A 19777-nucleotide genomic window follows, 5' to 3' on the forward strand; every position below is an offset into this window, starting at 1 on the left:
ACAATGGGGCTTGAGGGACCCGGCTTTGGCCACCACCATCGGCTCCCCTCAGCTGGCACGTGGCACTCACAGCAGGCTGGAAGTCCTGGTGCACATGGGCGGCCACAGGGGCAGGATCTGGCCGGCGGTGGATGTAGTACCCATTGATGAGCTCGTGCTGGTGGTGGAGCAGGGGCTGCTCGGGCAGGCGGTGCTGGTTGGCCACCACCTCATCCCCACGCCAGGGACGGGCAGTGGCTGAGGGGACGTGGTTGCGGAGTGGGTGCAGGGGCCCGCGGGGCTGGGGGCCAGCGTAGTGGAGAGTGGGTGGCTTGTCATACACCTCGTTGTCCTGGGGAGGGGGACACAGTATGAGGCGGGGTGTGGTGCCCCAGGTGGGGATGGGGATGGAGATGGTTGGATGAAGATAGGCATGGAGATGGTTGGGGTTGGATGGAGATGAGGGATGGGAATGGAGATGGTTGGAGATGGGGATTGATATGGTTGGGGATGAATGGAGAAGGGGATGAAGTTGATTGTTGATGGATAGAGATGGTTGTGGATGGGATGAGGATAGATGAGGATGGAGGATAGGGATGGGATTGGGAAGGAGGATAGGGATGAGGATGTGCACGGGAAACAGAGGACTCACCAGAGCCGAACTGGGGATCAGGTTGTGCTCCTCCAGCTGCAAGGGCATGGCACATCAGATCCCAGCTGCCCCCCTCTCCTCTTCCTCGCGCACGGGTGGGGGGACCCCAAGCATCACCAAGAGTCACCACCAAGCCCCTGGGGCAGTGCTGTCTGCACTCCCCTCAAGCCGGGCAGTGCAGCCCTGGCCGGGGTGCCCCTCTGTCCCCCCCACTCACCAGCACCCTGCGGAGGCCCCCACGCAGGCGGACGTAGAGTTCCTGCCGGTCCGTCAGGAAGACGAGGCTGCCCTCGGGCAGCTCGTGTGCAGCACTCAGCATCGCCTGGTACGTGGGCATGGCCTGGAGCTGTGGGCACAGGCCGGGGCACGGCTCAGGGATCGGCTGCCTGCACCATGGGCAACCCCTGCCCAGAGTCCTGACTTACCCCCAAGGACATCCCATTGGTGCCTGGTGGTCCAGGGGGTCCTGGTGGTCCTGGGGGTCCAGGGATGCTGACAGCTGTGGGGGAAAGAGGGTGAGATGGAGAGAGTGCAGCACAGGGAGGAATGCAGAGCTGCAAGGAGGGATGCATGGGATACAAGCAGGAATGCTGGGGGTGGCAGGGCAGAATGCAGTAGAGCAGGTACTCACCTTGTCTGTGGGGACCTGGGAAGGAGGGTGGCCCAGGCGGACCAGGAGGGCCAGGGGGGCCCTGCCGCCCCTCGTATCCGATACCAGGGGGACCCTGAGGTCCTGGAGGCCCCGGTGGCCCAACAATACTGTCCCCCTTGGGACCCTAGGCAGTGTGAGAGAACATGTGCTGGAGCAAAGCCCCCAGGGATGCCACCCCCCACTGCGCCCCCCTCCACTTCCCACCCTGTGAGATACTCACTGGCAGCCCGGGGTATCCCTGGGGCCCTGGAGGCCCTGGAAGTCCAGAGACTCCGGGACTGTAGAGTGGGGTGCTGCCTGGCTCGCCCTTCTCACCCTTGGGACCTGCATCCCCCTTGTCACCCTGTGGGATGGCACAGCCTTAGGGTGAGCACTTGGGATGCACTGGGTACCCCAAGTGACACTGGGTTCCAGCTGCCAGTGTGCAGAGCGCTTACCCGCAGGCTGGTACCAAAGTGACTCACATCATAGGGGAACTGGCCTGTAGAGAGAGCGAGAGGAGGGAAAAGGAGCCAGGATGGGCACGAGCCACCCCCTGCCTGCCTCTGCAAGCAGAGACCAGTCACCTACCTGGGGGTCCTGGGGGTCCAGTGTCACCTTTCTCTCCCTTTTGTCCTGAGAACTGGTGGAAACCTGTGGGGAGCAGCAGAGATGCCATCTCAGAGCTGCAGCTCTGAGGGAGAAAGGGGGTTTCCCCCCAGCCCTGCTTTGCTGAGGTTCCCCAAAATGCCCAGAGGGGGCTGGGAGAGGGACACACACTTACCAGGGAACCCCGGGTGGCTGGAGTCACTGAAGGTCTGTGGAGATGCAAAGGAAGTGGCTGCAGAGACAGCAGCATCCTTGGGGACCCCCCCCCAATTCTGGTGACAGTCCCACATGCCAGCCCCAGCCAGGATGTCACCAGAGCATTCTCAGTGCCCTCTGGGCAGGCAGGGGACACTGGGGGCCCAGTCACCAGCATGTCCAACACAGTGACTGTGGTGATACTCACATTACCATTGTTGTAGACTATGCTGCCAGGTGGCCCAGGGGGCCCAGGGGGTCCTGGGGGGCCTGGGGGACCCTGTGAGGGGCAAGAAGATTTGTCAAAAAGTGGACAGTCCCCACCACGGAGGGGGACAACCAGCCCCTGAGAGAAGGAGACACGCCCTTTGCCTAAGGGAATGGGGTCCTTGGGGAGACCCTCGGAGTGTGTGCCCCGCCCTGCAGGGCCAGCAGCTGGGGGGTCACAGCAGTGCTCACCCGCAAGCCCAGCGCGTCTGCAGGATCACCCTTCTCGCCCTTCAGCCCGTTCATGCCAGGACGTCCCTGCGGATGGGCAGCACAGTGAGTCTCATCCCCATCCCCCTGCCAGCCCCTGGTGTCACATCTGGTGCTCCAGAGTCACCTCCGACACGCCAGCATCGCCCCATCCCTCGGGGACACGGCAGGGTGCGGGACTCAGTGGGTGCAGGACGTGCAAACAGGGAGGGGGACGCGGTGGAGGCGATGGACACAAACAAACCGGGAGCAGGTCTTACGGGTCTGCCTGGAAAGCCGATCTCTCCCTTCATCCCTGCTCGTCCTGGAGGACCCTGGAAGGGAGAGAAGACGAGGGTGAGGAATGCTCAGTATGGGGGCACCCCTTCTGCCTAGGATCATTCCCATCCCTCCCTGCGGGACAGAAGGAGGAGGATGGTGATGGTGACTTACCGATGGTCCCATGGGGCCCTGCAGCCCTGGCTCCCCCTGCAAACAATGGAGAGGAAAAGGGCATCACCACTGGGACCACCTGGCACCTGTCCCATGGGGATGCCCCCTATTCCTGCCAGGAACCCACCTTTTCTCCTTTCACCTTGGCAGTGACCACAGTCCCATCGGGGCTGATGATGACGCCGGGCTCCCCCTTCTCCCCCTGCAAGAGAAGAGGAGGTGGGAGGGGACACGGTGGGACCAGGTTCCCTTCCATGACAGAGCTGGTGTCACCTGGTGGCCAGGTAGAATGGGGGACCAGGAATGTGACCACTCCATGGGGTGCAGGTGGCCTGGAGCAATTACCTTCAACCCTGGGGCACCCTGGGGACCAGTTGACCCCTGGTCTCCTTTTGGTCCCACTGAACCCTGCAGAAAGGACACAGAGTCCATGTCATTTGCAACCCACCAAAGGCAGGCCCCAAACTCTCCCCCCATCACCACCACTCTGCAGCAAAGCACAGCAGGACCAGGGCCACCCCATGGTCCCCAGATGTGTCACCAACTCACCGGGAAGCCAGCGCGGCCTGGTCTGCCCTGCAGAGAGAAGCAGAGATGCTCCTAAGAGCAAACCCCCTCTTTCCAAAAACAGGGTGCCCTCCTGGCACTACTGAGGGGTGGGCGCAGGTGGCAGGAGGGCACCTACCTCTGGACCAGGAAAAGCCATCAAGGACTTCTGCAAAAAGAGACAAAATGAGGTTTTTCCCCCTGATCTTGACTCTGAGGGTCAGAGCTGCTGGTGAGGTCTCCCTCGTGATGGCTGCTGGAATACCCCTTCCCCTGCCCTGTGCTGAAGCCAGGTGCCACCACTTACATCTTCACTGGAGACACTGATAACCTGTCCAGGGGGACCAGGTGGGCCAGGGGGGCCAGGTAGCCCCACTCCATCTTGGCCTCGCTCTCCCTGGAAAACACAAGCCATCAGCCCAGGGCCACCAGTGGCTGGTCCCCCTCCCCAGCCTGGTGGCACCTACCTTCTCACCGGTGCTGCCTTTGTCACCTTTGGGTCCCTGGAAAGAAGAGCAGGAGGGAGTGAGCATCAAATGGAGAGGGACTCTGGCTCACCAGTGCAGACCCCCTCCCACCTCTGGCTCAAAAAATCCTTCAGGCAACACCACCTTTGCCTCCAGCTCCAGGCAATGAGCCAAGCTGCAATGCTTTTGGGTGGAGGTGGTGGCCAGTGGGGCAACAAGATGAGGGGCACAGGATCCTGGGGGGTGTTGGCACCCCTGACATGCGATGAGCTGGGTCCCACAGCAGGGAGGGGGAAATTTGGCTGCTGGGGATGGAGGTGCTGCAATCAAGGATGCCCTGCGTGGAGTGGGGGGGCTCGTCTGGAGCTGGGAGGCTGAGGCTCCTACCTGTGGTCCAGGGAAGCCCTCCAGGCCAGGGCGGCCATCCATGCCAGGAATGCCAGCATCTCCCTGCAATGGGAGTGGGAAAGGGCAGGATGCAGTCCCAGGTCCTGGAGCACAGGGTCCTGCCCACTGCCCTGCATGCCCAGGTGCTGGCACAAAGCCATCCCAATCTCCCAGTGCTCCTACCTTTGGTCCCGGCAAGCCAGGCTCTCCGGGGCTGCCGACCTCTCCCTGCAAGGAAAGAGGTGTCAGAGGCATCCCTACAGGCTGCCTGCAGGCATCCTACACGGATGGAGCCAGGAGCATGTTGGAAGGGTTCCTCACCTTCACCCCCGGCAGTCCCGGCACACCCTGCAAGCAACAAGGGGACCATGAGCACTGGGTGATGGCCAGGGACACGATGGCCGGGAACACCCCAGGGAGCCCAGGGTGGAGAGGAGGGAGAGGGCAGGAACGGCCTTACCTGTGGTCCTTCAGGCCCTGGTGGTCCAGGGGTAAATGACAGCCCCGAGCCCTCCATGTCATCCTAAATGCAGGGAGAAGGGGCTGAGATGTGTCTGTCCCCGGCTCCAGCTCATCCCATCCTATCCCATCATTGCAGTGACCACTCACAAATCCAGCCTCGTAGCCCAGCCCCGGTGGTCCCGGGGGGCCGGGGGGCCCTGGCTGCCCTCGGGGTCCGATGGGCCCGGGAAGGCCAGCTAAGCCCATTTCTCCTGGGGGTCCTGCTGGTCCCATTTCTCCTTTGTTGCCCTGCAAAGGAGACAAGCAGGGGACAGATGGAAGGTGGCAGTGGTCACTGCCTGGAGCCTGCAAGCAGGAGGCAGAGCATCCCCTCACAAATCCCCTCTGGGACAGGATATAGATGATCTCCCTGATGTTCCCTTGTCTAGCAGCTTTGTGGGAGGGGGCATTGCCCAGCTTGGGCACCCTTCATCCCACCAGCTCCCCATGTAATGTCCACAGTGGCCACCAGAGGCTCGAATAAAATCATAAAATGGGAATATCTTGCACGTGGGGCTGGCTCCAGTGCTGCAGCAGAGCTCAGTGCCATAAAGGAATGCTCACAGGCATTCCTGGGATTGCAATGGGTCTGGAAGCAACAGGCTTGGACCTTACACCTGCTGCCACCCCATCTGCCCTCTGGGTGCTGCAGAAGTGCAGAAAGTTAGAATTAGGTTAAGAAACCCTAATTTTTGAGATTTTTGCCCCCAGCTCAGGCTGCAATGGATGGTCATCACAAGGGGCAGCATCACAACGGTAAGGGGCTCTCAGCAAGCCTTTACTTCCACCTTTGGGGATGCAGGGTGGAAAGAAGCTGGAGTAAGCAGGCAGGAGAGAGTGATGCACAGAAGATGGGGTGTTTTCCAGGGGGGTGTGGCCCCCCCCCCAAGCAAAGTCTCCTCTGTGTCTTGAAACACCCCTCCCTTGGTTTTCCTGCCCACTTCCTGAAGTGGCAGTGTCTGGAGCAAAGCCAAGGCAGGGTGGCAGGAGCCCAGTGAGCATCCTTTGTGGGGTCAGCAGTTCCATGCACCTTTGAGATGTGGCCCTGATCTGGGAGGAACACAAATAGCAGCACCCCCCTCCCCATTCCTGGGCAAGATGGCTCCCCTAGGTAACATCCCTGCCTCCAGTCTGCAATGGAGAACCCAAAAAACCCCACCCCAGGCACAGTACCTTGGGTCCTGGTAGGCCAGGGAGGCCAAGGTCACCCATATCGCCCTGGGAAGGAGCAGGGAGAAGAGGGTGTGAAGAAGCTGCCCAGCTCCAGGCAGGAGCAGAACAGTGCACCCCAGCCCAGGAACTGAGGCCTCCCAGAGATGTGCCAGGGTTGCCAGCTGCTCTGTGAGACAGCTGTGACAAGCTCCTGGGGCACATGGGACAGGGCCAACCTGCTACTCACCTGCTCTCCTTTGGGCCCCGGCTGCCCAGCCTCCCCATCTCTTCCTGGAGGACCCTGAGGACCCTGTAAGATCCCAGAGTTGGTTCCAGCACAGGAAAACCCCATAGGGCTGGTGGGCACCGAGCCCCTCACCGCCACAGAGTGGCCCTGGAATGGGTCTCCCTGGCCACCCCACAGACCTACCATTGGCCCGGGGATCCCGTCCCTGCCCGGGAGCCCAGGTGGTCCCGGCAGGTCTGTGCGGTTCATCCCAAACCGTCCTGGCTCCCCTGGCAAACCGGGCACGCCAGGTGGCCCTGGGGGACCAGGTGGCCCTTGTGGACCCTAGAAGAGATGTGGGGGACCATGGCTGAGGGTGTCCCCCTACTCCCAGCTGGCAAGACAAGCACTCAGCCCCACTCACCCGCAGGCTCTCCAGGTCACCAGCGAAGCCAGAGCCCTCCATGTCGATGAAGGTCTGGGGGCGAAGCACAAGGGGGATGTCAGGGTGGCAGCACTCCACACCTCTATGGCTTGATGGACCCCCCATCCCTCAAATCCCTGTGTCCCAGGTGGCACCCACCAGCTTGTCGTTCTTGGAGGAGGGTCCCGGTGGTCCCGGAGGGCCAGGTGGTCCAGGGGGTCCCCTCGGCCCCACACCTGGGTCACCCTGGCACAGAGGAGAGAGTGTGGTTTGCAGGTGCAGCTGAGCTGGGGATGAGAGGAAGGGGGGCAACACTGGCACTCACCTTCTCCCCCTTCAGGCCCGGCTCCCCCGGCATCCCAGGGAACCCTGGGGGCCCCATTTCACCCTGCAAAGGGGAGCAGTGGGGGGTCAGCAGGTGGCAAGGCAAGGGGGTGGCCGTCCCCCATCACCCTGCCACCCCTTCCACCCCACTTACGGGCTTGCCGTCCTCTCCAGGATCTCCCTAGGGATGGCAGAGAGGGGACATGTCAGTGCGCAGGTGGGTAGGGTAGGGGGAGAGGCACACCCTGTAGGGAGGGAATTGACTCACAGGCTCGCCATCCCTGCCAGGGGCTCCGTCCTTCCCTGGTGTCCCTGGAGGGCCAGTGACCTGCTCCACCAACGAGCCATCAGCATGCCGAGAGAGGGTCCCGGGCAGTCCAGGGTCACCTGGTTCTCCTTTTTGGCCCTTAGAGCCAGGATAGCCAAATCCAGCACTGCCCTGGGGAGGGGAGGGAGATGGGAATGGGTGGCAGGTCTCTGAGCTGGCAGCCTGGGTAGGGCATGGCTCTGTGCCAGCTCCCCCAGTGATGCTCACCTTGACACCCAGGTCTCCTTTCTCCCCCTGAGGATCAGAAACAGAGAGAAGTGTGTGTCAAACACAGACATGTCACTAGCACCCTCGAGCCCCCAGGGACTAGCTCTCACCCACCTTTTGACCCTTGACACTGCCTGGCCCTACAATGCCACTGGTCCCTGAGTCCCCTTTCAAGCCACGTTCCCCCTTCTCCCCCTTTTCGCCTTTCCGACCGGCGCCTGTGGAAAAGGAAAAGGACCCACTCGGGGCTGGGGATGGCCACACCATCACCATATCCCCACTTGTGCACCCTGGGGAAGGGGAAAGCTGCTGGAATTACCTCCCATGGAGACCCGCAGCGTCTCCTCCGCTCTGGTCCTCTCGGCTTGCTGCGGGGATCCCCCGCCACTCCTCGGGCCACTGCCCCCCACCACAGGGGGGGAGGTCACGGGGACAGCATCCAGCAGCCCTGGGACACCCTGCGCCAACAACAAGGGGACACCATGACACCGTTCACCTCCCAGTGCCTTCCCATAAGGGACAGGTGCTGGGACACCATCAAGCATCCCATGACCTCAGCCATGCAAGGCACTCAGCCCTCCTCATCATGGGAATTTTGGGGTCCTGCCCTAAGTGCAACACCTGCAGGCAGCAACTCACCTCAACCTTGCCTGAGGGCTGCTGTCCACCTTCCATCCCACTGCCAAAATCCCCAGAGACCTGCATTTGTCCGTGGAGAAGGGGTGAGAGCTGAGCTGGGAGCACAGTGGGGGCACCCCCGAGCTCTCCGCAGTTGCACTGCCAGTGCTCACCTCTGCGTCATCCTCCTCTTCCTCGCACTGGCGCTCGGCTGCCCGAGGGTCCCCTCGGAGCTTCAAATCTGCAATCACCCCCTGCAAGGAGACCGCGGATGGGTTGGGGACACGGACAAGCCACCCAGCTGTGATGTGACCTGCTGTGCCACTCGGCCACCACGTCCTCGAGTGGAACTCGAGTAGGAGAAAAAGGATGGATGAGATCTGCTCTCTGCACTGCAGCTGGAAGAGGTCACCACCCAAATGGGGGCATTTGCTTATGATATAATTTTTTAATTATGTATAAACTATGTATTTATAATATATTTATTATGTAACTTAATCTAATTATAATTCATTAATATTATATCACAGTCAGCCTGGCTGAACTGCAACTGCCCCAATCCCTATTTTCCTAAGTCCATCACATTTCCTTGCCCGGACATGGCACCCTGTGCTTTCAGGCCAGCACAAATATTATTTTAGTTGTCTTGCCCAAAGAAGAGACATTAAAGGGGGAGGTATCTCCTCTCTCAGAGTTCACTTCCCAGCATGGTCCCCTTCTCCTCCCCACTGGGATCAGACGGATGGGCAGCATCCCAACTTGGCAGACTCCCATCCCAACAGCATCCCAGTGTACCACCCTGCAGCAAGGACCCAGGCTGTGCTCTGGGATGTGCTGGGTGACCCCGCTTGCAGTGGAAGCTATGGGGTTCAGGCTGGTACCCATATCAGCTCTCCTGCTGAGGCCAGGATGCTACAGAGGTTTGCCTGGAGACAGCATCCTTAGGAAGGGATTTGTGGTGGTTTCTTGTATAAACAAGTGGCCTGGATGCAGACGGTGCTTGCAAAACACAAATAAATAGTAAGGAAGTGCAGATTATCCCAGGAAATACAACATGTGGGCTGCAGAACCTGCCAGCTGTCCTTGCGTGGGGCAGGGCAGTCAGCTGTGGCCAGCAAGCCCTCAGGAGAGGAAAAACAAGGAGCACAGCCAAATGATGCCTGTAAAAGCTCTGCTGGGTGTCTGGCCGGGTCCTGGCTGCTACCTCTGCTCAGCCCATGTGATGCCAGCTCTGGCACATGGCTTGTCCAGCCATGCTGATGGTGCTGAGCAGTTACTGCAAGGTTGAAACAAGCCAGTTCCAAGCCCTGAAGTGAGGCAGTCCCACTCCTGGACTGATGATGGTGATAGGGGACCTTTGCAGTCTCTTTGCTCTGATAAAGAGAGCAGCAGCACCTAAGATCTTACAGTGAATCCACAGAATCATGGAATCATTAAGGCTGGAAAAGCCCTCTAGGACCATCAAGCCCAACCATTAACCCAGCACTGCCAGATCCCCCACTAAACCATGTCCCCAAGTGCCACATCCAGCTGCAAACAAACCCTCCTGCCATGCCCTAGCTGAGACTCCATCTGCCCCCTTGAGAGCTGCTCTCCTGGGGGCTTCTGCATCACCTGCAGGCTTTGCCCCTCCAGGTTTCCTGCCATGGCCACAAAGACGACTCAGGAAGGAGCAGAAGTGCCAGGACACCCCTCCAGCTGCCTCCCAGCAAGTTTGTCTTGAGGCTTTACCCAGGGCCAGGCTCTAATCCACTTGATGCCCCGTTAGTTCCAGATAACACGAGGCAGGGCTGGACAGTGATGGAAACACCACGAGGCAGTCAGATGCTGCTCCCCTCTCACCCAGCCAAGGCCTCTTTCCCTCCTCAGCCAGCTATTCCCCACGGGAAAACCGGGGGCGGGCAGTGGGTTCAGGGGTTGGCAAGCCTGGGAGCATCACCTGCTAAAAGGATCTGCTCTGCTCCAGGCTGTTGCCATGCCTTCCATACGGTGCCAAACCCCTCGAGCCAGTGAGAGGAGCTCCTCCACAGCCATGACCTGCACAGGTCCTCACAGCACGTTCAAGAGCAAAGAAATTGCTCTTCAAGAGCAAAGAGTTGCTCTCCAAGGGAGCAACCAGAATCTCAGGCAAACCAGTTTGTAGCCCATCAATGATTAACCCCTTCCTGGGGGAGCTTTCCCTGCCCAAAGCCATTCCCTGCCCAAAGCCATTCCAGGGGGAATGTGGCAGTACAGTCAGGATGGTATTTAAGCTCAGAAATGTGCTTTGCAGAACTCCACAGGAAAAACATTGCTCCCCTCAGCAGAGCCTCTATTGCTGGGCAAATCCCACTCAGCCCCGGATAAACCTGAACATTCCTCTCCTCAGGTCCTGCAGGGGATTTCCATGTCAGCTGGGCATTTTCCCCACAATTTCCACAACCCTTATCTGGAATACGAGTCCTGCTCAAAGCATGGGCTGAGCTATCACATCCTTCCTCACTCTCCAAAGTCTTTCTGGAGATACCGCCCAACATCAGCCAGCAAAGATATGCTCCAGTCCAAGCATTTTTTCCATGTAAGAGAGACATTTTCCCAGACAAACCAACTTCTCTATCAAAGGAGCTAGGTATTTTTAGGACTGGGAAGATTTGAAGAGGCTCCATGTGTTTGCTGGGAAAAGGCAATAGTAGGAGCTGCATGGCAACCCCATGTCCTCCTGCCAGCCCAGCTTGAGAGCTTAGCCTTGGTGAGCCCCAAGACAATAAATCAGTGGCATCTCAAGCCACCTTCACCTCCATCTCAGGTGTCCACTTCCCCAGGGACACACACAGAGTTGGTTGTCTTCTGGGCATGGGCAGCATCACAACTCTCCGGGCTTCTGGGAGATACTCCTTGGGGTGACCCAAGCTCTTACCTGGTATTTATCCGGGTCAGCCCCTCCAGCCTGAGCAACAAAGAGCCCGGAGCCCTCTTCCAACTCCATCTCATCCGGGGAGCGCTCGAAGCGGACACGCTCGTGCTCCTCACAGTCCAGGTAGAGGACAACTTCCTCCTCCTCCACGCTGATGGCGAAGCGCGTCCACTGGTTGAGCAGAGTGGGCACGGTGAAGGTGGCAGCTGGGTAGGAGCTGGGCGAGCCCGGCTCCGTGTAGTAGAAGATGATCTGCTGCTGGCCCGCACGCAGCTCTGAGAGCTTGACGCCCACGTAGATGATGCTTTGCGAGGAGTCCGTGACAGCAAAGAGCACGCCGGCCCGGGGCGTGGTGGGCTGGATGTGGAAGAGCAGCGAGAAGTCCCGGTAGAAGGGGCTTGGCAGGTGGTACCGGGCCACCTGGCCCGTGTTGGCGTTGGGACCAAAGACGTAGCCAGGGTTGTTGTCGGGGCCATAAATTCTGTGGATCTCCTCCGTTGGTGGGTCCCCAATCAGCTCCAGCAGACTGATCTCAGCACTCAGGCTCTCTGCAAGGAGGAAGGACAGGGAATGGTCTCAGGTCCAGACAAGGATGGTCACTCAGCAAGGACACGCCTGCCTGTGCCTCCCAAATACACTGTCCTTCAGTGGCTCCCTCCACTCACCCGCCCCAAGATTTGTGTGTTGGCCAAGGCAGTGAATGATGTAGTGAGCTGCCCCACTACATCATTCAGATACGTCTCCCAAAATGCTCCCCATTCCCAGTGCTGGCCCCCCAACCACAGCTGGGATATCACAGAATCATAGCATGGCTTGGATGGGAAGAGACCTTAAAGACCATCTCATTCCAATCCCCCTGCCATGAGCACGGACACAATCCACTAGACCAGGTTGCTCAGATTCCCTGAGATGGGATAAAACCAAAGGGGTCTTGCCCATGGTAGGGAGATGCTGCTGGAGCACCAGGATGCTGATCCACCATGGAGCCCCGGGGAAGTGTGTTGCATCCATACTCGTTCCGGGATCACAGTGACCCCTCGCGTCATCCCAGGACAAGATCCAATGGTCACTCCAGCTGGGAATAAATCAGAGCCATCCCCTCGCAACACCCTGGGAACGCAGCTCAAGCCAGCTCAGCTTCCCAGATGCTCTCAATTTGGAGGTCGCCTCCTTTCCCAACTCCTATTGAGAATTAGGGAATTGGGGAAGTTCTGCTGGAGACAGCCTCTCCTACCCAGCGCAGCTGAACATCTGGTGAGGGTGAGCCAGCACTGTGTCCGCCAGCTCCCGTTGTTCTGGCAGCCAGCACATCCTCATCGCCCACACACCGGGCGCTGGATTCCTCCTCTCCTATGTCAACCACTTGGGGCCAGTGCCAGCTCCAAAGGAGAGGCTTTTTAACCTCTCCTTTCCTGGGAGGGAGGAAACCCAACCACCCCGGCTACAAAAATGCTGAAGGATCTGCAATGGGAATGGATGCTCAGTGATGAGTTTCGACCCCATCCTGTGCCAGGAGCAGGAGCTGACACAATTCAGTGTCCCCAGTTCCATCCCTGATTTTCATGTGAGCAATGGGGAGTGGGGGAAATCAGAGGTGTATCCTGAGGTAAATCTCCTTCCCAGTCTTCCACCAGTTCTAGCCCCTTCCTCTGCCCTGCACTGGGATCAGGCTTCCCCATGGGGCACCCCCAGTCTGCTTAGAGGAGAACCTCTGGATCCTGGAGTCCAGCACCCTTTCACTCCCAGATGTGCACAGCCCTACACCAAATCTGATGGGGTGAGTGAGCAGGGGTCTCCCAGATTCTCAGCCTGTCATCCACCCTTGAGTCACCCCATGCTCAGCACCTCACAAGCTCATTCCAACTGCACATGCCAGGATGCAGGGACTGCATTTATCTGGGGTTGGAGGAAGCCAAATTTATGGCAGTTTTAAGGAAAAAGGAAACCAGAGCTTCCTCCCGGGCGTCCACATGGATGTAAGAGCCGTGCTGCAATTCCTGCAGCCAGGCAAGTCATTGTATCCCCCCCAGGGCTTAGGATGATGGGACACGCTGAATGAGGCTTTTATTAGCAGGGTAATTTGCAACCATTCACCCCTTGGAGCTGCAGCCGGCTCTGGGAGTCTCCCTCCTCCTCAAACATGCCACTCGCGCTCGAGTCCGGGGTGGGAGCTGGGTGCTAGCACTTCCCAAAGCAAATGAACTTTTTTCCTGCGTGACAGAAGCTGGATGGGGACTGGGGAGCAGAGGGGTAAGGGGAGACCCCTTCAAATGTCTGCTCCCCTACAAAAGCCAAGTGCCCCTTCTCATTCCCAGAGCTTTCAGGCCACACGTGCTTTTTCCAAAGGGCATCCAGAACCCAAATATCGCAGCCCATCATCCCTATGGCAAACTGGGGATGCACCAGGGAACATGGAGAGATGGTGGGGGCTGTAGTGAGTTTTGTGCTGGCACGGGATGGCTGTGGGGATGTCTCTGGGCACAGTGATTCTGCCATTGAAAACGTCCCCAGGATGCTCCAAGCCACCTTCCCACTCTGCCATGACCTTCCTGGCTGGCCTGAGCCCAGGGTGCCAGGTGGTATTCAGGGGACCACCAGCACACAGCAGCACATCAAGTCACTCCATGGGGTGCACCACAGCACCCACATTCCCCACTCATTCCTGACACTGCCCATCCAAGCTACCACAGTGCAGTCCCAGATGGGAATGCACCTCCTCTGCAAGCATCCCCATGATCCCAGTGCATCCCCCCCCCCGAACAGAGCCTCTTTGACACTGAAGGGACCGTGTGTGCGACCCTGGTTTGCCAGCCCCCAGTCTCGGCATTCCTCCTTGGCATCTCCCGGCCATCCCCCGAGGGCTCAGGGGTCAGCACGGGAACACAGCCTCATTCAGAGGCTTTGGCAGGCGGGGGGAGCTCCAGCTTTCATCCCAACTGCATTTCTCCAAGCACCAGTCATCCCCCCTCCCCACTCCCCTCTCTCACCCCCCCGCCCTCTCTGGGTCCCTGGAAGGTCACAGCCACCAAATGATGAAGCTGGGGGTGAAGTAACCTCTCCCTCTTTTCCAAGCAGCAGGGATCAAACATTAGCCGCCATCGGGTGAATCATTAACCCCAAAGGGCTGCCCCGGGAGAGGGGAGCGTGCTGGCATGGCTGAGGGTCACCTTGAAACCTCCTCACCACCACGGTGCTGTGGCTGGTTGGCCACAGACTCTGGGTCCTTGCCCTGTTCCTACAGGGAGCTGGAAGTGCTCCAAGTGCTCTCATCCCAGCCAGGATGGACACCCCAAAGCCCTGTGGCACCCGGAAACTGGCCCTGAATGCCAGTACAATGCGCTTGGGGAGCATCCCCTGTGCTGGCCAATGTGATTCACCAGGAGTGATGCTCAGTCTTGTGAAGAGAGCCAAAACTCACTGGTTCTGTTTGGAAAGGCCAAGGCTGGATGGAAAGCGATTCTGGATTCGGCAGCATCCCACGGGTACAAGGCAGAAGCATCCCCTTAGCGCCTGGGGGAGTCTGTGCAGGGGAGACACAACACAGGGATGTCGCCCAGCCACGTTACCTGAAGAAGCATTAATAAAGACACAAGAAACCCCTTCATCCTCCTCAGGGAGAGCATCGCAAGGCAGAGGCAGGTGCCTGCCGGCCAGGTGAGTCCAACACAGGTCTCTGACAGCCTCGCAGAAGCCCTGGCATGGCGGGGGGGTTACGGGGACCGAGGGGCTACAGCCGGGGAGCAGCAGCAAGCAGAGGAACCACTCCAGGTAGTGATGGCACCGCGACTCAAGCAACCCCTCCCACTCATGCAAAGCCGCCCGAATTTCCTCCTCGCTGCCATGCTGAAGGTAATTTGGCAATCGGACATGGCTGGTGCCCAGCACGCTGCAGAAGGGCAGGTGGGTCGGGATGGGCTGGCAATGGCCGGCCACTGGCATCAGTCCTGGAAAGAAGGATGTGAGCCCCACGCCGTCACTCCTGTAGAGCTGCATGGTAGCGGTTAGTAAATCGAACTCCAGAGGGACAGAGTTATTGGCAGCAGGAGAATCCACACCCTTATCCACCCTCTGGTCAGGCCAAGGGGGGCTCTGGCTTCCTTTCTGGCTGGCCAGAGCCAGCCCCGGCTGGCCGGCACCATGCCATGGGGTCGGTGATGCTGCGTGGAAGTAATGGGGAGATTGTGCCAAGGTGTCCTGGAACGGCACCGCCTGCTCATGGGTACTGTCACCTGGTGAGAAAGGAAAAGGGGCACTACCTGGCTGGAGACCCGCTGGTCTCTGCAAGGACACCCGTGTCTCCATTGCTGTAGGAGTTCCCGTCCCCAGGAACTTTGGGTTCTCGGTGGTCACCGTCCTCAGAAACTGTGGGTTCTCCGTGTTCTCCAGGAGCTCTGGGCTCTCGGTGGTCACTGTCCTCAGGAGTTCAGTGTTCCTCATCACCAGGAACTGCAGATTCTCAGTGGTCCTCATGTCTGGGAGCTGTGGGACCTTGGTGGTCCTTGTCCCCAAGAGCTGTGGGTCCTCAGTGGTCCCCGTACCCAAGGGCTGTGAGTCCTCAGTGATGCCTGTCCCCAGGAGCTGTGGGTCCTTGGTGCTCCCTGTCACCAGGAGATGCAGGTCTGTGGTACTCATCATCCCTAGGAGCTGTGGGTCCTCAGTGGTGCCCAACCCCAGCAGCTGCAGGTCCTCAGTGGTTCCCATCCTCAGAAGCTGTGGGTTCTCAGTGGTCCCTGATCCCAGCAGCTTCAGGTCCTCAGTAGTCCCTGTCCCCAAGACTTGTGGATCCTTGGGGATCACTGACCCCAGGAACTGGGCGTCTTCGATGGTACTCATCCTCAGGAGTAGCAGGTGCTCAGTGGTCCCTGTCTCACGGAGCTGCAGGTCCTCGGTCATCCCTGACCACAAGAGCTGGGGGTCCTTAGAGGTCTCTGACCCCAGGAGCTGAGGGTCCTCACTGTTCCCTGAGCCCCGGAGCTGCAGGTCCTCAGTGGTCCCTGACGCTGGCAGCTGGGGGTCCTTGTGGGTCCCTGTCCCCAGGAGCTGGGGGTCATTGGTGGGGCTGCTGGCCACCTGCTGTCCTGGGGCAGGTGACATGCTGTGGAGAGGAGCAATGCTTGGCCACGCCGTGCTCTCCACCAGCCCTGTGGCATTCCTGTCCCACTGCTCTGTGGTTTTGGCTGCGGCTCCCTCACCCACAGGTGTTGCTGTAGCAGGATCTGGCTCCTGCTGCCGTGGGGTGGTGACATTTCCTGCCACCTCACCACCCCACATCCCTGGGGATGGGCTGGGAGCCGGAGCCGCTGCTGAGGTTGGCGGCGACGCCGGGATTCCCTCACCGGGTACTGCTGGGCTTCCTGTGATCTTCATGCTGTCCCAAACCCAGTCCAGGAGCTGTGTTTCGGAGCAGGAGAAGCAGCAAGCCAGGAGGAGCACAAACCCCAAGCGAGGTGGGGCCATCAGAAGGGGAAAACAAGCTCCGTTGCTCCCGAGAGCAGAGTGGAGAGGCTGGAGGAAGGAAAGCAGGGAAGAGGCAGGAGCTCTGTCCCGGCCAGACTCTCGGAGCACTCACATCGCTCTCTCCTCCCAAGCTCCGGCACTCGACCCATCAAACCGGAGCAGAGCAGGGGGAGGAGTGGCCGCACCGCCGGCCCTGCCAAGCCTTCCACTCCCCAGCGCCAGCCTCCCGCTGCTGGCACGGCCCCTCGGGGACCCCGCTGCCTGCCTGGGGACTCACCTGAGCTCCCCAAAACCTCCGGGAGCAAAGCCAGCCTTCAGATGCACCCTATTGCCTGTCCCAGCAGCTGCTGGCAGATGTTTAACTCCTTCCTGCCCGGAAGATCCTAACTCCTCTCTCCCTGCTCTATGGCTCCAGTTAAATTCCCAGCATATAGAGCTGTATGTGGTGGGGTCGTGCATGGACATGGTCCTCATGGATGCCCAGCTTTGGTGGGATACCCCACTTCAGGCCTCGGGAAAAGGTTATAATCTCGGAGCAAAACTGAACGAGGAGGGAAACAAATCCCAGAAAACATTTCCAATATTTCCACCAGCTGAAAACACAACAAGTCCCCAAAGCCAAGTGTTTAAAGCTGCTTGCCCGGCTCAGTTACAGGGCCAGGACCCCCCAGGTGCTGTCACAGGATGTCCAGGGGAGCACTGCAGCTTTCCTGCCCCCGCAAGCATCACGCGCCAGCAACGCCTTGAAGCCAGGTCTGAGCAATCACAAGTTTCCCAATCACAAGTTTTCCTGGAGCCCTGGGATGAAAATCTTCCCTGGGCAGTGCTGGCATTTTACCACGCCTCAAAAATTTTGATTGTTCTTTGCCTTGGCTTAAAAAAGTTACCCCCAAATCCACTTATCCAGCTCGGGTGACGGTGTCCCTCATTCCTAGGAATGGCCAAGCAGAGATGGAGCATTCCCAGGGCCTACACTGCCATGGTGATACCAGGCAAGTCACCTCCATGGCTCAAGAAGTGTCCCTGAGACAGGGTTTTGATAGGGAGGTGGCAATTTTGGCTTTCCTTGGCTGTGTGTGACCACAAAGGTCAGAGTGTGCCATAACATGGTCTCTGCAGAGTAGAGATCTCCGCATGCCAGAGCTGATGCTCCAGTTTAAAAATATTCAGGAAAATCACCACGACAAATGCCCAGATGTTCATTTTGCTTTACGCAACATTTCCCACAGTACTTCTGAAGAAAAACAGGCGAGTTTTACCCTGAAAATGGGAGCTGGCAGCTGCTGCCAGCAGCCCTCCCCGTGACCGATACTGTTAGGGGCATCTGCTGCGGAACAGCCCCCACCAATCCACACAGGACATGGGTTTGTCCAGATGGCAGAGCTTCCATATGGCTCCCTCCTGGAGCTCCAGTACTTCCATCAGCCTGGGGAAGGAGCCAGGTGTCTGCCAACCTTCTCTGGCGTGTCCTGACAGGCTTGGCTGCCCTGGGGCCAGGGTGCGGTGGCACCATGCGGTGCAGGATTTCTTGGCACATCCAAGAGGGATAGGAGTGACTGCTGCTTCCATTCCCACTGGTGGGATGGAAAACCTTGGTGTTCCTGGAGCCTCTCCCCGCCCCAGAGCTGTGCGGCTCCCCCAGAGTGTGGGGAGCATCACATGCTCCCATGAGCTGCCTGGTCTCTGCCAGGAGGATTTGGGCAGCAGCACCCTGCTGGGGTAGCCCAAGCATGTGCAGACAGGATGCCCAGCCAGAGAAATTCCCGCTTCTCCCTTCTGCTGGAATTAGGCAGCTCATGACACGGATGGAGTAGCAGTCCCGTGCGACACCCTCATTAAGTCAATGACCTTCATTTCACTGCACACCTCCTTCCAGGAAGCTCCCCAGGAGGGAGCCAGGGCTGGGGCATCCCCAAAAAAGGGATTTCCAAACTAGGTGCCCTGAGGGTGAGCTGGTGGCACTGGTGGCACTAGAGCATCTTAGTCCAGTGCAACCAGCTCTGCCACTGACCAAGCAGCCAGGCAGAGACTGGGAAGGCACCAGCTGGTGAAATATTTTGGAGAAGTATTCCCTCAGGGAGAAGCCATGGCAGCTGGCTTGCTGGCAGAGCAGGGAAAACCCCTTGGTTTTTCCTCCTCCAGGCTAAAGGCTCCCAAAAAACACTTTGCACACTCCACAAGATGCTGCTCCCAGCTTGCCATAACCTTGGACCCCTTGAAAAGCAAAATTGGAGCCTCACCCTGGTCCCAGTTTCCTCCCAAAGGGGCTGACTGCATCTTCCCAAAACTTCTGGCACCTGGTGCTGCAACATGGCTCCTCAGGAAAAGGGGGGATTGGGTTGCCCTAAGAAGGCACTGAGGGCTCAGTCCTGGGCCAGAAAAATAGAGGGGTGGAAGGGGGGAAAGGGAGGGAAAAGGGAAAAGAGAGAAAAAATCAGAGATGGAGGAAAAGACTGGAGATGGGGAAGAAAAGAGATTGGGGGAAGAGGGTGGGGGGAAAGAGAGTGGGGAGAAGAGGAAAAGGAGAGGGGAGGAAGAGGGAAAGAAGAAAGGAGAAAAAAGAGATTGGGGAAGTCAAGGAAAGACTGGGAAGTGCAGGAAAGTGTGTGGGGGAAGTGGAAGAAGTGGAAAATGACAGTAGGAAAGAGAAGGAAAGAGAAAGGAAGGGAGAAAGGACAAAAGCGAGGAAAAAAGAAGAGGGGAAAAGAGGGGGGAAAGAACAGAGAAAAGAACAGGAAAAAAGAGAAGAAGGTGATGAGAAGGAGGAAAAGAGAGGAGGATAAGGCAAGAAGGGGGAAAGGGAGGGGAAGAGAAAGAAAAAAGAGATGGAAGAAAAAAGACAAAAAGGGAGGAAAAAAGAAGGAGAAGAAAGGAAACTGAAAACAGAAAATGGGAGTAAAAAATAGGGGAAAAAAAAAAGAGAGAGAGAAAAAAGGCGGGGGGAAAGGGGGAAAATAGATAAGAATAGGAAAAAAGAGCCTGTCATCCAGACCTGCAGCCTTTCATCCGTGGTCAAAGTACACCGATGTTTCTCCCCGGGGTTGCTCATCCCGCAGGATTTTGGGAGAGGACAGGGAGCCTGCCGCAGCCCAGCTCAGCAATTTGTCCTGCACAGGCCAAGGACTCCCCAGCAGGAGCCAGGCAGATGGACGGACAAGCAGAGGATGGAGGACGGATGGACAGCAGAGGGAGCCTCAGGCTGAGCAGAGCGCGGACACTTCCTCAGGAGACCCCACTTGGCTGGACACAGCCCTGAGATCACAGAGCTCCGG

General features: G+C 58.6%; 1 protein-coding gene across 2 annotated transcripts in view; it reads right to left on the reverse strand.

The window, feature by feature from the left end:
• Positions 1 to 19777, reverse strand: part of COL18A1 (collagen type XVIII alpha 1 chain) — a 35558-nt gene that overhangs the window by 1706 nt on the left and 14075 nt on the right. Inside the window, exons 1-39 of one of the 2 annotated variants that reach the window (XM_041471722.1) lie at positions 15305 to 16584; positions 11052 to 11596; positions 8329 to 8409; positions 8177 to 8236; positions 7857 to 7995; positions 7652 to 7755; positions 7538 to 7564; positions 7271 to 7441; positions 7157 to 7183; positions 7004 to 7066; positions 6838 to 6924; positions 6679 to 6732; positions 6459 to 6599; positions 6276 to 6338; positions 6050 to 6094; positions 4985 to 5125; positions 4836 to 4898; positions 4697 to 4723; positions 4559 to 4603; positions 4376 to 4438; positions 3989 to 4024; positions 3829 to 3918; positions 3661 to 3690; positions 3525 to 3551; positions 3321 to 3383; positions 3103 to 3177; positions 2976 to 3011; positions 2804 to 2857; positions 2526 to 2591; positions 2275 to 2346; positions 2047 to 2080; positions 1854 to 1916; positions 1721 to 1764; positions 1504 to 1626; positions 1263 to 1407; positions 1057 to 1130; positions 849 to 977; positions 632 to 667; positions 71 to 331 (exon numbers count right to left, since the gene is read on the reverse strand). In XM_041471722.1, coding sequence (XP_041327656.1) covers positions 71 to 331; positions 632 to 667; positions 849 to 977; positions 1057 to 1130; positions 1263 to 1407; positions 1504 to 1626; positions 1721 to 1764; positions 1854 to 1916; positions 2047 to 2080; positions 2275 to 2346; positions 2526 to 2591; positions 2804 to 2857; positions 2976 to 3011; positions 3103 to 3177; positions 3321 to 3383; positions 3525 to 3551; positions 3661 to 3690; positions 3829 to 3918; positions 3989 to 4024; positions 4376 to 4438; positions 4559 to 4603; positions 4697 to 4723; positions 4836 to 4898; positions 4985 to 5125; positions 6050 to 6094; positions 6276 to 6338; positions 6459 to 6599; positions 6679 to 6732; positions 6838 to 6924; positions 7004 to 7066; positions 7157 to 7183; positions 7271 to 7441; positions 7538 to 7564; positions 7652 to 7755; positions 7857 to 7995; positions 8177 to 8236; positions 8329 to 8409; positions 11052 to 11596; positions 15305 to 16505 — 4605 coding nt within the window. In that variant the 5' untranslated portion in view covers positions 16506 to 16584. Of the gene's footprint in view, positions 1 to 70; positions 332 to 631; positions 668 to 848; positions 978 to 1056; positions 1131 to 1262; positions 1408 to 1503; positions 1627 to 1720; positions 1765 to 1853; positions 1917 to 2046; positions 2081 to 2274; positions 2347 to 2525; positions 2592 to 2803; positions 2858 to 2975; positions 3012 to 3102; positions 3178 to 3320; positions 3384 to 3524; positions 3552 to 3660; positions 3691 to 3828; positions 3919 to 3988; positions 4025 to 4375; positions 4439 to 4558; positions 4604 to 4696; positions 4724 to 4835; positions 4899 to 4984; positions 5126 to 6049; positions 6095 to 6275; positions 6339 to 6458; positions 6600 to 6678; positions 6733 to 6837; positions 6925 to 7003; positions 7067 to 7156; positions 7184 to 7270; positions 7442 to 7537; positions 7565 to 7651; positions 7756 to 7856; positions 7996 to 8176; positions 8237 to 8328; positions 8410 to 11051; positions 11597 to 15304; positions 16585 to 19777 lie in introns of those variants that run through there. The other variant, XM_041471723.1, reaches the window with a different exon arrangement.

The sequence above is a fragment of the Pyrgilauda ruficollis genome, unplaced genomic scaffold (genome assembly GCF_017590135.1).
Source record: "Pyrgilauda ruficollis isolate IOZ18807 unplaced genomic scaffold, ASM1759013v1 scaffold276, whole genome shotgun sequence".
Classification (NCBI taxonomy): Eukaryota; Metazoa; Chordata; class Aves; order Passeriformes; family Passeridae; genus Pyrgilauda; species Pyrgilauda ruficollis.